Source organism: Nicotiana tabacum, chromosome 5 (genome assembly GCF_000715075.1).
Source record: "Nicotiana tabacum cultivar K326 chromosome 5, ASM71507v2, whole genome shotgun sequence".
NCBI lineage: Eukaryota > Viridiplantae > Streptophyta > Magnoliopsida > Solanales > Solanaceae > Nicotiana > Nicotiana tabacum.
This window is the reverse complement of record NC_134084.1, coordinates 15,889,394-15,903,570: the sequence shown is the minus strand read 5'-3', so window position 1 is coordinate 15,903,570 and position 14,177 is coordinate 15,889,394. Positions and strand designations below refer to the sequence as shown.

Sequence of the window (14,177 nt, the reverse complement as noted above, 5' to 3'; positions counted from 1 at the left end):
GACTTCGCCGGCGCCTAAATTTATCTCACAGGTAATTCGTCAAACATGTGGTATGCAATAGTTTTGCTTAGCTTGTTCTAACAATTGGTCAATTTGATTGCCCTCCCAAATTTGACGAGATGAAGGGAATTCTAGTTTATCATCTAACAACAATCACAAACAGCAAGAACAACACCCACCAGCCTCAAAATAAAACAAAAAAAATTAGTTTCCCCTTTACATCACATATGTTGTATTCAACTTATTGAAACCTAACCTAGGGGAATTTGGGGTGGGGATTCTGTTGCTACCAGTGAGAGAGAGAGAGAAGATAAAAGAGTTAAGAGAGAGAAGAAAAGAAGAAAAGAATGAGGAAGAAGGTACATACCTATTGCGTTTGTGGTAAGGCAGTGTGATGGTTTCAGGTGATATGAGAGGAGCGTCTGGGAAGATGGATTTTAGGAGGTTTAGGCTTATCATGTGTTAAAAATATACTTACCTGTGAGTGCGAGCTTGACGCGACACATCCAATTTGTTTTTCTAAATTTGATTTTGGACGCGGCTAGGGACGTGATGGGCGCACTTCACTGCCTTGTGCAGTTGTTCCGTCTTTTTATCATGCTGAGGGGGATGCGACGCATCCACCCTATTTTCCCACACCTGGAGCGGCTTTTTTTTATTCATAAATACATACAAGAAATAATTCCTACAAAAAAATTCAAGGAACTCCTAGAAAAATAAAAATAATGAACAAACTACGAAAACAAAAGAAAATACTTGGGTTGCCTCCCAAGAAGCGCCTGATTTAACATCGCGGCACGAGCAACACGTTCTTTACGCATCAGCCAGGTCCATCTAAGTCTTGCGATATGTAATGTCACCACCCCAATAATATTTTACTCTCTTCCCATTTACCAAGAATGTTGCATTGGAGCTCATATCATGCAATTCCACTACTCCATGAGGTTTCACACTAACCACTTCAAAAGGACCCGACCATCGAGACTTAAGCTTCCCGGGAAAAAGCTTTAGCCTTGAATTGAACAAGAGAACTTCCTGACCTGGCTCAAACTCGCGATGTTGAATATGCTTATCATGCCACCTCTTGGTCTTTTCTTTATATAATTTAGCGTTTTCATATGCATACAACCAGAATTCATCAAGCTCGTTGAGTTGTAGCAACCTCTTCTCGCCGGCTAAGTCCATCTCCATATTTAGCTTTTTAATCGCCCTATAGGCTTTGTGTTCAAGCTCAACAGGCAAGTGACACGCCTTTCTATAAACTAACATGTATAGAGAAGTACCTATGGGAGTCTTGTATGCAGTGCGATATGCCCATAATGCGTCATCCAGCTTCCCTACCTAGTTCTTTCTATTTCCACTTACTGTTTTCTCCAGAATCTGCTTTACCTCTCTGTTTGAAACTTCCACTTGACCACTCGTCTAGGGGTGATAGGCAGTGAAAACCTTGTGTTTAACTCCATACTTTGAAAGAACATTATTCAGCAATTTATTACAGAAGTGAGTTTCTCCATCACTTATCAACACTCTTGGAGTCCCAAAGCATGTGAAGATGTGTTTCTTTACAAATCTCACCACTACCTTTGCGTCATTAGTAGGAAGAGCAATGGCCTCCACCCACTTAGACACATAGTCGACCGCCACCAAGATGTACCCGTGACCATTAGAGTATGGGAATGATCCCATGAAATCGATCCCCCAAACATCAAAAAGCTCTACTACTAGTATATTCTGCAAAGACATCTCATGCTTCTTCGTGACCGTTCCAGTTCTTTGGCATCTGTCACATATTTTAACAAAGGCATGTGCATCCTTAAACAATTTTGGCCAATAAAAACCGGATTGTAGCACCTTTTGAGCAGTTCTATCCCTACCGTGATGACCTCCATATGGAGAATCATGACAATCATGCAATATTTCATGTATCTCCTCCTCAGGAACACACCTTCGTACTAATTGATCTGTACATTGCTTATATACGAATGGCTTATCCCACATGTAGAACCTCACATCATATAGAAATCTTCTTCTATTATCAGGTGTCAATTCTGGTGGTGTCACCCACTTGCAATAAAGTTCACATACTCTGCATACCACGGGGCTTCACTTAAGGTGATTGCTAATAACTGCTCATCAGGAAATGTTTCTTTGATTAACTCTCCTTCAGCTACATGGCTCCGATTTTCTAATCTGGACAAGTGATCAGCCACTTGATTCTCTGTCCCTTTTCTATCTCGGATCTCTAAGTCAATCTCTTGCAGTAGGAGGACCCAACGAATCAGCCTTGGCTTGGCATTTTTCTTTTCAAACAAGTATCTGATAGCTGAATTATCTATGTAAACGATGACTTTGGTTCCCACTAGATATGATAGTCGTGTGTTACATTTTAAAGACAAGCGAGATGTGGAACAAAAGTTGGCAAAAGTCATCACAAGTTGCATTTATAAATGTGCTAAACATTAGGTCAAATGAAGTGAAGCTTTTCTCCCAATATATTTGGAACTACGGGATGATCCATATATCAAATTGAAGATCTACAAGTCTAATTTCAATCCGTACTACATTGGAGTATAGAGATATTTGCAGATTCACAAGACTGCACAGACTGCATAGGTGGTAAGTAGGTGTCTCACTCAAGCTTTTTTGAGAAAGACATTTTGTGTGTTATATGAGATCTTTTTGGGACATATTATATACCAATTTTAAGGTCTTTGAATCTAGTTTCTAACTCTCTTAACCGTTCACTCATACGACACTCGGATAAAAAGTTATAAGAGTTGGAAGAAGGACCAATGCTAGCGTGCCAAGTAGCACCTTTTTTTACTTTTCAACAAAATGGGATATTTACATCCCTTATCTCGTCTCTTTCCCCATTTTTCTAGAGAGAAAGACCAAATAACAACCCTAAACTTTCCCTCAAGATCTCCACAAGGGCTTCCAACAAGATTATCATGCGGGGCACGAAATCAAATAGCGATAACATTAAAACGATCTCTACAATGTAAGTATCGCTATATTGCCTCTCTTTTTCTTTGTAGTTTGAGTTTTGGAAGGTATTTAATAGTTAAGAAAATGCATTATTTCTGTATTTAAGCTTTTAAATATGAATGAAGTTTGATAAATTCATTTCCTAATAGCTAGAACTCACGGGATGGTGATCGAAAGCAGTGAGTTCGAATTATTCGACTTGTTGTGGGCTGTTTTTGGGCTATTTCGTGTTGCTGTTGGGTTGTATATGTTGCTGATGTTTCATGAAGTTTTGGATGAAAAATGGTATGTAGAAACACCACATAATGGACAAATGGTGGATTAGTCGTTCTTTGTAATAGATTCGGCGTGTTTGACACTACTATAGTTGTCGTTTTGGGTATAAAGTGATTGAGTTGGGTTGTTGTAAGCTAAATGTAACATGGATTTCGACTTGCATACACTGTAGAAGGTAATTATATTGTGTTCTTGATTTTTCTTAAGGTTATCTTGATGTTGATTAAGTTAAATGGATGGAGTAGACATGAACTAGTGAATAAAGGTACTAATTGAAGATTGTGGGAGTTACTGATTATTTTCTTTATTATAAATATATGGTATAAAGATGGAATAATTGATTAATGGCTTCATTATCATGTTAATGATACTGTTAAGTTAATGTAAGAAGTCTATAAGGGGTGATATGAGTTATATGGATTCCAATCAGAGCTTGTCGCTCGTCGTGAAGTAGTTGTGACTTGTTGTTGTTATATGGTGTCTTGCTGTTGATATTTATATATTGCTGGATTTCTCTGGTTGTTGTTGGTATATGGTATTGGAGGAGACCCTTGTTACAAGGAAGATACTGCCTGAATTTACGTAAATGAGCTACTAGCTTAAGTTACAGACTTAGCCTTTGCTCAACACTGATTTTGAATCTCCTTATACTATGATAGATTGAGTTGACTTGTTTGAAGAGTTGATTGGAAGGTATTAAGGACTCAATAGGTTTAAGTTATGTTAAGGCACTTGCTTCTTTCTTTTGGCATGATCGATAGGGAAATAAATACGCTATTTCATAACAGATCTACTCCTAGCAACTAAGGTTGTCCATGTTGTTCTTTCCTTATAAAGTTATTCTAAGCAATTGTGTATGATTCTTGAATCCTACTAAGGTTCATATTTAGGGTATGGATGTCCATAATGTTAATCGAAGGTGAAACGACCTTAAGTCATACCGAAAGCTTTAGAACGTGATTCCATGAGTCTAACATGCATTATATATAGTATCTATTTTACTCTACTGAGCCACGCTATAGTCGGCCGGGTATGGCACCAATTGTGCAACCACTGATCAGTTGGGTTTTACTGAGCTCTACGTGGCCGGGTACGATTCTACCGTTCCTTTATGATGGCTGGGTACATTTTACCGAGTCCTCTTTGAGGTCGGTATGATATGATGATGATGATGCCCACAGAGGCGTATGTTTTTGAAAGTTTATGTATATATATGTATCATGCATTTCATGTTAGTAGCCCTCAGAGTCACTCAGATGCTATAAGTTGTATCTCCTATATCTCTCTTTACATTACTATCCTTATTTATGATTTCCTGCCTTACATACTTGGTGCTTTATTCGTACTGATATCCTTTTGCCTGGGGATGCTGTATTGCATTCCTGCATGTTCCAATAGATAGGTTAACATTCCTCCTAGTAGGCTATCAGCTCAGCGAAAGGTGTTGGTGCACTCCACTTGCTCCGGAGTTGCCTATTTGGTCAGTATGATTTGGCATGTATTGATTAGTATGGACGGTCCCTATCCCAACCTTTATGATGTGTATGTAATCTTAGAGGCTTGTAAACATATGTCATGTATATGAAATATTGTATGGCCTTGTCAGCTTATGTTCAGTGTATGAGTGTTCATTTTGGGTCTTATAGGACCGTATGTCTCATTTATAAGTTTGTATTACATCTTCGGTCGTCTTGTGTCGAGTATTCCCTTATGTTTTATTCTGGTTATATCATGACGGCTCTTCCGGTCCATTTAACCATGATGGTGTTATAAGAAAGTTATGTTACGTTGGTACTCAATTGAGTAAAGTATCGGGTGCCTGTTGCGGACCTCTAATTTGGGTTGTGACATCCTCAGTTTTTAGACCATTCTCCAATGTATATGGAGCTAGAAACAACAATGGATATTAGGGGGAAGCCTTTCAAATTCTTCAATTGCTTAACTGATCATCCAGAATTTGGAAATATAATACGGGAAGGATGGGATAACAAAGAAGGAAGTATGAGAGGCATCTGACAGAATTTAAGAAATGTAAAGGTTGCACTCAAAAGTCTTAACAGGAAGGGGTTTGCAAGCACAACAAATAAGGTCCAACAACTCTGGGAGACACTAGCTATCATACAAGCTCAGATGAGGACCACTACAACCCCTGCACATATGTTTGATACAGAAAAATTCAGTAAACAGCAGTTAGAAAAATGGAGCAAGATAGAGGAAAGCATATATAAGCAGATATCTAGAGTGCAGTGACTTAAATTGGGTGATTCCAATACAGCCTTCTTCTTTTCCAGTATGAAAGGAAGAACAACACAAAACTAAATTAAAATGCTCACAAGTGATGATAGCAGATTGATCAAAACACCAGAAGGAATTGAGCAATAAGTAGTGAGCTTTTATAGAGGATTACTAGGAAGGTCAACTAATAGCATACCTGCTACTAATCCTAATATAATGAGAAAGGGTCCAGGACTTACAAGATTGCAGTAGTTACAACTTATTTCCCATTTCACTAAAGAAGATGTGGTGCAAGCATTACAAGGAATATGAGACTCTAAGGCTCCAAGAGGGGATGGTTTTAATGCATACTTCTATAAGAAGACATGGCACATAATCAGTGATGATGTTACGCAGGCTGTGTTGAAGTTCTTTAATGAAGGCTCCATGTACAAGTACACAAACAATACATCAATTACCTTAATACCCAAAGTGAAGAACCCTTCTTCTATCAAGTAGTATAGACCAATATCATGCTGCACCATTATATACAAAATTATCTCAAAGATGATCACAAGTAGATTGCAACCAGTTATGGGATCCTTAATAGACATGAGTCAAGCAACATTTGTAATAGGTAGAATGCTGAATGATAAAATTCTACTGGACATGAACTTGTAAAAGGTTATGGAAGGAAAGGTGTGTCACCCAGGCGTATGGTCAAGATCAATATGCAAAAAACATATGATTCTGCAGGGTGGAAGTTTCTTGAACAGGTGGTCACAAAACTGAATATACCATAGAAGTTTTTTTCATAGATCATGACATGTGTTGTGCTCATAGAACTGAATATACCATAGAAGTTTCTTTCATGGATCATGACATGTGTTACTATAATGTCATATTCTATAGTTATAAATGGTAAGCCAACAACTCCTTATGATGCCAAAAGAGGAGTTAGACAAGGGGATCTACTGTCGCCTTATACTTTTTTGTTCTGGCCAGGGAATACTTGACCAGAATCTTAAAGACTCTCAAGGATAAGCCTGATTTTAATTATCATCCCCGCTGTGAGAAGCTAAACATAGTACAACTCAGTTTTGCAGATAATTTGTTGCATTTTGTAGGGGTGATATGGTGTACATCCAACTGCTATATGAATGTTTTGAGCAGTTTTCTAGATCCTCAGGATTGATTGCAAACCAAGACAAGAGTTGTATCTACTTTGGAGGAGTCTCAGAGGAAATTCAGCAACAGATTACTCAGTGCCTAGGCTTCTCCACATGCACACTACCTTTCAGATACTTGGGGGTTACATTAAGTACTAAGAGATGATTTATAGCTCAATGTCACCCTCTACTGGATAAGATACTAATCGGAGTAAAGCATTGAACAACAAAGTTTCTATCATATGCAGGTAGGTTACAATTGATCAAAAGTGTTTTGATTGACATCCAATCCTTTTGGTCGCAACCCTACCAAAGAAGATTATTCTATGGATTGAAACAATTTGACAAAGATTTCTCTAGACAAGTGAAGCAAAAGGTAGAGCCAAAGCTTTAGTGGTCTGGAAACAATTGTGCTTGCCAAAATCTATAAGGGGTTTGAACATAACTGACATTCTCACGTGGAACAGAGCTGCAATAATTAAGCAACTGTGGAATTTGAATAAGAAGAAGGATCATTTATGGATACAGTGGATGTACACATACTATATAAAACAACAGGTGATATGGAATGTAAATGTGAAGAAAGCTTCTTGGCTCACTCAAAAATTTTAGGAGCTACAAAATATTTGAATGAAGCAAATATAGGAGTGGAGGAGGTGATGAATGCGAGGAATTACTCTATCAGGAACATGTATAATAAGCATAGAGGAGAGTTCCCTAAAGTTGAATGGAAGAGGCTAATCTACAATAATATCAACAGTCCTAAATGAACCTTCATATTCTATCTAGCAATCCTTGGCAGGCTATACACAAGAGACAGGCTCATCAATTGGGGACTATCAGTCAACCCAGCATGTTCACTATGTGAAGGAGGTACAGAGAATCATGATCACCTTTTCTTTAGATGCATTCAGCAGTAGTATGGAGAAATTTATTATACTGACTTGGTGTCAAAAGAGATGTGAATGTGTGGAATGAAGAGATAAAAGGGCTACAACGCATGCAGCAAGTAAGCAACCATCAGCAACAATATATAGGATGCTTCTAACTTGAACTATGTACTACATTTGGCAATAAAGGAATTGGCTAACTTTTCATGGACAAAAGAGGAGATGTGAGGAGCTAGTGAAAATGTTAATCCAAGAGATCCACTGTCGAGGAAGTTTGAGTCCTTGTAATGACCCGACCGGTCGTTTAACACTTTGCTCGCCAGTTCTCGGGCATGACTTTCCCCGTGTGATGTATTATGACTTATGAAAATCGTTGGTTTTAGTTTTCAGGGTAATCAGAATGAATTTGGAAGAACAGTTCCCAATTTTAAGCTTAAAATTTGAAAGGTTTGACCAAGTTTTGACTTATTAGTAGATGACCTCGGATTGAAATTTTTATGATTTGGTTAGCTCCGTTAGGTGATTTGGGACTTAAAAGCGTGATCGTAATGCATTTTGGAAGACCGTGGAAGGTTTAGGATTGAATTGGCGAAATTGAGATTTTGGCGTTTTCCGGTTGATAGGTGAGATTTTGATATTGGGGTCAGAATGGAATTCCGAAAGTCGCAGTATCTCTGTTGTGTCATTTTTAACGTGTGTGCAAAATTTCAGGTCATTCGGACGAGGTTTGGTAGACTTTTTGATCAAAAGCGTAATTTAGAAGAATTTGGAATTCTTGGGCTTGAATCCGGTGCGAATTGGGTGTTTTGATGTTGTTTTGAGCATTCTGAAGGTTGGAACAAGTTTGAATAAGGTTATGGGATATGTTGGCATGTTTGGTTGAGGTTCCGGGGGCCTCAGGTGAGTTTTGGATGGTCAATCGGACCATTTCATGTTGTTTGGAATTGCAGAAAAACAGCTGAAGTGTTGCAGAGAATTAGACCTTCGCGTTCGCGAGGTGGTCCTCGCTTTCGCGAAGGGTTAGTTGGTGAAGGATGGAATTTTAGCCTTCGTGTTCGCGAAGGGTTGACTGTTTGGTCATCGCGTTCGCGCAGAGGAAGGTGGTCAGCTGGGTTTGAGGTCAAGTTATTCATCACATTCGCGGGTGAAGGGGTGCGTTTGCGAAGAGTTGTCTGAGGAAGCATCGCGTTCGCGATGGGCAGGTCGCGATCGCGAAGAGGAATTTTTGGTCAATGTTATTTTGTGCTTTGCGAATGCGAGGCGTTAACCGCATTCGCGAAGAAGGAAATGAGGCCTGGGCAGAATGTTTAAATAGTCGTCTTGTCCGTGATTTTGGGGATAACCTTCACCATTTTTGGGCAATTTTGGAGCTTTTTGAAAGGATTTGAAGAGGGATTCAAGAGATAACACCTGGAGGTAAGATTTTTGAACTCAATACTTTATTCTTGTGTGAATTCTACCTAATTAATCATGGAATATAAGCCTAGTATTGAAGAACTAGGGCTTGTAATTGGAGACCTAGGATTTGGGATTTGAGGGATCATTTGCGGTTGGATTTTGGTACTTTTGATATGTATGAAATCGTAAGAGGATGAGGATTCTATTGATGTGACTTTTATCAGATTTCGAGACGTGGGCCCAGGGCCGGGTTTGAGTAATTTCGGGATTTTTGATGTAAATTGGATATTTTCGAGTGGGCTTTGTCCCCTTAGCATATTTTAATGGTTATGTACTGATTAAGACTAGATTTGGAGCATCCGGAGGTCGATTCTTAAGGGCAAAGGCATTGAGGGCTAGACTTTGGACCGGATCGAGGTAAGTAATGATTGTAAATACTGTTCTGAGGGTTTGAAACCCCGAATTTCACATCGTTGTGCTACTTTGAGGTGACGCACACGCTAGATGACAGGCGTGGAGTTGTACACCGTTGGGGATTGTGACTTGGTCCATCCCGTACGACTGTTAAGTCGCGTATTTGATTTGAAATCTTATGATATTCCATATTTTAGAGATCTATATTATATTTTGGGCTGTATGCCATGGTTGGGGCTTTATGCCGACCTCTTGGGACCCTTAGGGGCATTTTTACTATTTTTTTTCTCACTCTATTTATTTTGAAAACATATCCTTAGTCATGTTTTACCTGTTTATTGTTTAAATCTGGTTTTATCACTTTACTTCTTAAAATATGAAACTGTTTGGGCTGAGTTCCCTATGGTACTGATGGTCCGAGTGATTGTGAGGTTGATGACTGAGATAGACCGAGGGTCTGATTGTGAGGTTAATGACTGAGATAGACCGAGGGTCTGATTGTGAGGTTAATGACGAGAGAGGCCGAGGGCCTGATTATGAGGATTATATATTTATGGATCGGGTTGCACGCCGCAGCGATATGTTGGATCGGGCCGCATGCCGCAACGAAATAGCGCTTGGGCTAGAGAATAATATACCAAAGTACCATAGATACTAGCACAGGAATCGGGCTGCACGCCGCAGCGATATAGCGCTTGGGCTATAGGAGCCCCTTCGGAGTCTGCACACACCCAGTGAGCACAGTCGACTATATATATGGATCGGGCTACATGCCGTAGCGATATATGGATCGGGCTACGCACCACAACGGTTACTATATGGTACCTATTGAGTGTGAGTGCTGAGTGTGAGCGCTGATTGGTAAGAGTTGAGTCACGAGTGACTGAGAGGCTTACCCGAGGGGCTATATATATACATGTACACGAGTGATGCTTGCCTGAGGGGCCTCGTTATGAACTTAGTGTTTTTCACTCCTCCTTAAAGTGAGTTTCTATCGAATATGTTGATTTAACTATTGCTTTCACTCATCATTATACCGAGCCTCTATTGAAAATGTTGAACAAATGCTTTAAATAACTTTCATTTAAACTGAAGTTTTTAAGTTATGAAATGGTTATGAATTTCTGTTTTGCCGAGGGGCTGTATACGAACTATGCTTTGTCCAGGGGCCGATTATGATTTTCATCACTTTCACTATGTATATATTTCATTAAAACTATATTGAAAAGGTTAGAAAGATATTCTTTAAAGGATTTTACTGAAGTTGGGAGTTTAACGAAATGATTTGAATGGTATCCTGATTTGGGAACCTGTTGTAATCACTGTGGTGGTATGACATGGCTGACGTATTTTCTTACTGCTCAGTCTTCATTTACTCTTATTACTTACTGGGTTGGAGTACTCACATTACTTCCTACACCTCGTGTGTAGATTCAAGTATTTCGAAATCCGGTAGCGGGTGTTGATTGCTCAGAGGCAGAGTCATCAGAGTTAGCAAGGTGGTTGCACGACGTTCACAACACTGTTTTCCTTCCTCTCATTTTCATTACTGTATTTAGTACATTTTTTGACTTTTGTTGTATTCAGACCTTGGTAGATGCTCATGACTAGTGACACCCCGATGTCAAGCTTGTGTAATTATTCCGCACTTTTCTTTTAAGTTTCATTATGAGATTATTGGTTTATAAATGGTATAAAAATAACTTTTTATTGGAAAATGGTTGATTCTGGAGTTGTGTCGGCTGGCCTAGTTCCATGATAGGCGTCATCACGACCGGGTCGATTTTTGGATTGTGACAGCCCTAGTCTAGCTATAAGATTTCAAGAGTTAAATGTTTATCCTTAGCTTGTATATAGTTAGATTTGGTGTTACGTAGTTCTGAGGACACTAAGTTTGGGGCTGCATGTCCAAGACCTAAGTGGATAGTTGATAGGGTTTTTACTATACTTGTAAATATTTTCCCTGGTAATAATAAAATTAATTACCTAAAAAATGATTGCTACAATATTTTAATTAGGACTCTTTAGAGATACTGCGGGGAAAATATGTATGTGATTTGGCATTAAAATTTCAACAGTTACCTTTTTCTTCCTTCTGTTAAAGAGTTTAATTTATATATATTGGTAATCTAAAGAATTTACGCTATCAAATAATCCCTACAATTCACAGTCGGTAGGAATTAACTTGACACTATTATCAGATTTACACGAATAAATATCAGAAATTTTATCTATCAAATTGGTAGGAATTAGGCATACATGACCTTCTTCTAGAAAAACTATCACAATTTCATATTGGTATGAATACTAAAAGTTATTCAACAAGAATTATCCTTAATAGCCGCACAATTATATACTATGTGTATAATTGTAAGCAGTGAATCAGACCGTCTATTTGTGTAAAATCTTAAAAATCAATTAATGATTTTTTTAATTAATCTCAATTTATTTCTAGAAAAATAATCCCATGCAAAATAACATTGATACCAACATTTGCTTGCAGAAAAAAAGTTGCCATCATTATCTTTTGATACCGTGATCCCAAATAAATTAACTTTTTCATGTGTACTTAGAAAAATAATGCTATCGATTATCATGTGTTCGCAGACCAAAAAAATAGAAAAATAGTAGTAATAGTTTTTATCCAATTTTTCCCATCAAAATTACAAATGTGAAGAAAAATGTGAATACACAAACTTAAGCAGGCGAACAGTTTAGCCGCCACTAAAGTCAAGTACCTTGAAAGGAAACAGATGGAATATTGTACAGTAAAATTGGTACTAAATCATTGTTGAAGAATTGACGAGAGAAAAAAAACATAAGTAATAATGGTAAAACAAATCAAGCTTTGCTTGATTATTTTCCAATTTAGACTGGAGGTAAAGTGTAATTGACTTGGAGTAGTAGTGGAACAGAATTTGCTAGAGTGCCCATGAGAGTAGACGGATTGACGAGAGGGAGTCAAAAAGAAGAACTATGGTTTGTAGATTAGCAAACTGAAAGTGCGCAAATGACGTCTTAGACTAATCATGACCATATCGGAATAGGAGAGAAAAATAAAGAGCTAGTTAGCGGTAATACAAATTTACGGGGAAAATTTAAAAATAATCAGATTTACAAGTGGTCATTCAAAAATAGCCATAATTTCAAAAGTAATCGAAATTTAGCCACTTTTCATGTAAAAATAAATCTGAACGAAAACACTGTTCAAAATCCGGAAAAATACTCCAGCATAATATACTGAAATTCCAGTATAATATACTGGCCTAGCATAATATACTGGAGTTTGGAGCACCTGTGCTCCAGTCTCCAGTATATTATACTGGAGCCAGCAAAGTATACCGGTCCAGCATAATATGCTGCAAGTTCATACACAGGTGCATCGAACTTCAGTATATTATGCTGGATCGGTCTCTGTTGCAGCAAAATAGTGGCTATTTTTCAATGACTTGGCAAACGCTGACTATTTTTGAACAAATTTACATGGCATGCACGTTTTTTTGGCTCGGTGATAGTGTAGCCCCAGAGACAAATCTATAATTGTAATTTGTTGGACCAAAAAGTGGACAATACGTGTAATATGCTTAAGCTGTAACATCTTCCATAAAAAAATATAAGGGAATTTTTTTCCATATATGATATAATCTATCTATATCTATATTATATTAAAAACATGAAAGTCGCGAAATGTCATTCGCCATTTTTACCCTCTATAAATATACTTTACAATGGATAAAATTATAAATACAAATAAATTACTATTTAAAGATAAAAAGATATAGCCGTAGAACAAAATGAATTAATAATTAAGAAGAAGAGTAGAAGTAGGAACCTTCTTCCTTAGTTAGTATCCCTAATAATCTAACAAAGATTGTAAAGTCAAAAAATTCGTAGGTAAAAAAGGAAAAACAATAAGACAGCAATTAGGAGACCAATTAATTTCGTAGGTTAAATATGGAAAAAAGAATAAGATAACAAGTAGGAGACCCATTATTATTATTATTATAAAGAGATCGAGTTGTTTGTAGTTAAAAAATGAAAAAGAGTTTTTGAGATAAACTTCCTAACTTTTAGATTGTTTTGATAGTTTTGTGACAATAAACGTCTTCAAAATTTTTGTAGTGCCAATTTTTTTTTGTGATTTTCTACGTAACTATCAAGTCAAGTCCTAATTATCAATTGAATAATGTTCTTGTAGTATTTTATAAGCTATAATATAAACGTATTTGTATACTACATGAGAAATATTCGTGTTTAGCATATCTATTATTTTTGTAAATATGTAATTTGTCATTTTGAGAAAAAATTACATAAATTTCATGAGATAATTTTTTTAATACAAATTATAGATATAACAAGTACAATTAATAAGAAGTAATTTATGAGACAAATTTCATGAGGCAATCTATTTTACGAAAAAGTAATCAAATTTCATATAGAAAAGATATAACAAAGTACAATTAATAGTGTGTTTGGCTATAAATTATATAGAAGGTGAAATTGGCCTCATAATATGAGGCTCATATAGTAATCAAATTTTGTCTGCACTTTAATGCTATATAATGACTTTTCCATCTGAATACAAGACTTATTCTCATTGATAGGCACCCTCGTCTCTCCAACGTAGAGCTTGTTTGGCCAAATTCTCAAAATTTATTTATTTTTTCTTTAGTTGTTTTACAATTTTATAGTACTTATTACTGGTTAAAAAATAAAATAATTTTCATTTTGCTTGCAAGAAAAAAAAAAGATCTGTTGTCAGTTAAAAGACATTGTGTATGTGTTCTAGAATAAACTTAAAAATATATACTTTTCAAAAGTTTTTAGA

At 37.0% G+C, this 14,177-nt stretch overlaps 1 protein-coding gene across 1 annotated transcript; it reads right to left on the bottom strand.

Moving 5' to 3' along the window:
* Positions 1 to 834: 834 nt before the first annotated feature.
* LOC107788864 (uncharacterized) lies at positions 835 to 1,191 on the bottom strand. The gene has a single exon (XM_016610596.1). The coding sequence runs from the start codon at positions 1,189 to 1,191 to the stop codon at positions 835 to 837; it is 357 nt and encodes a 118-aa protein (XP_016466082.1).
* Between the last annotated feature and the right edge of the window lie 12,986 nt (positions 1,192 to 14,177).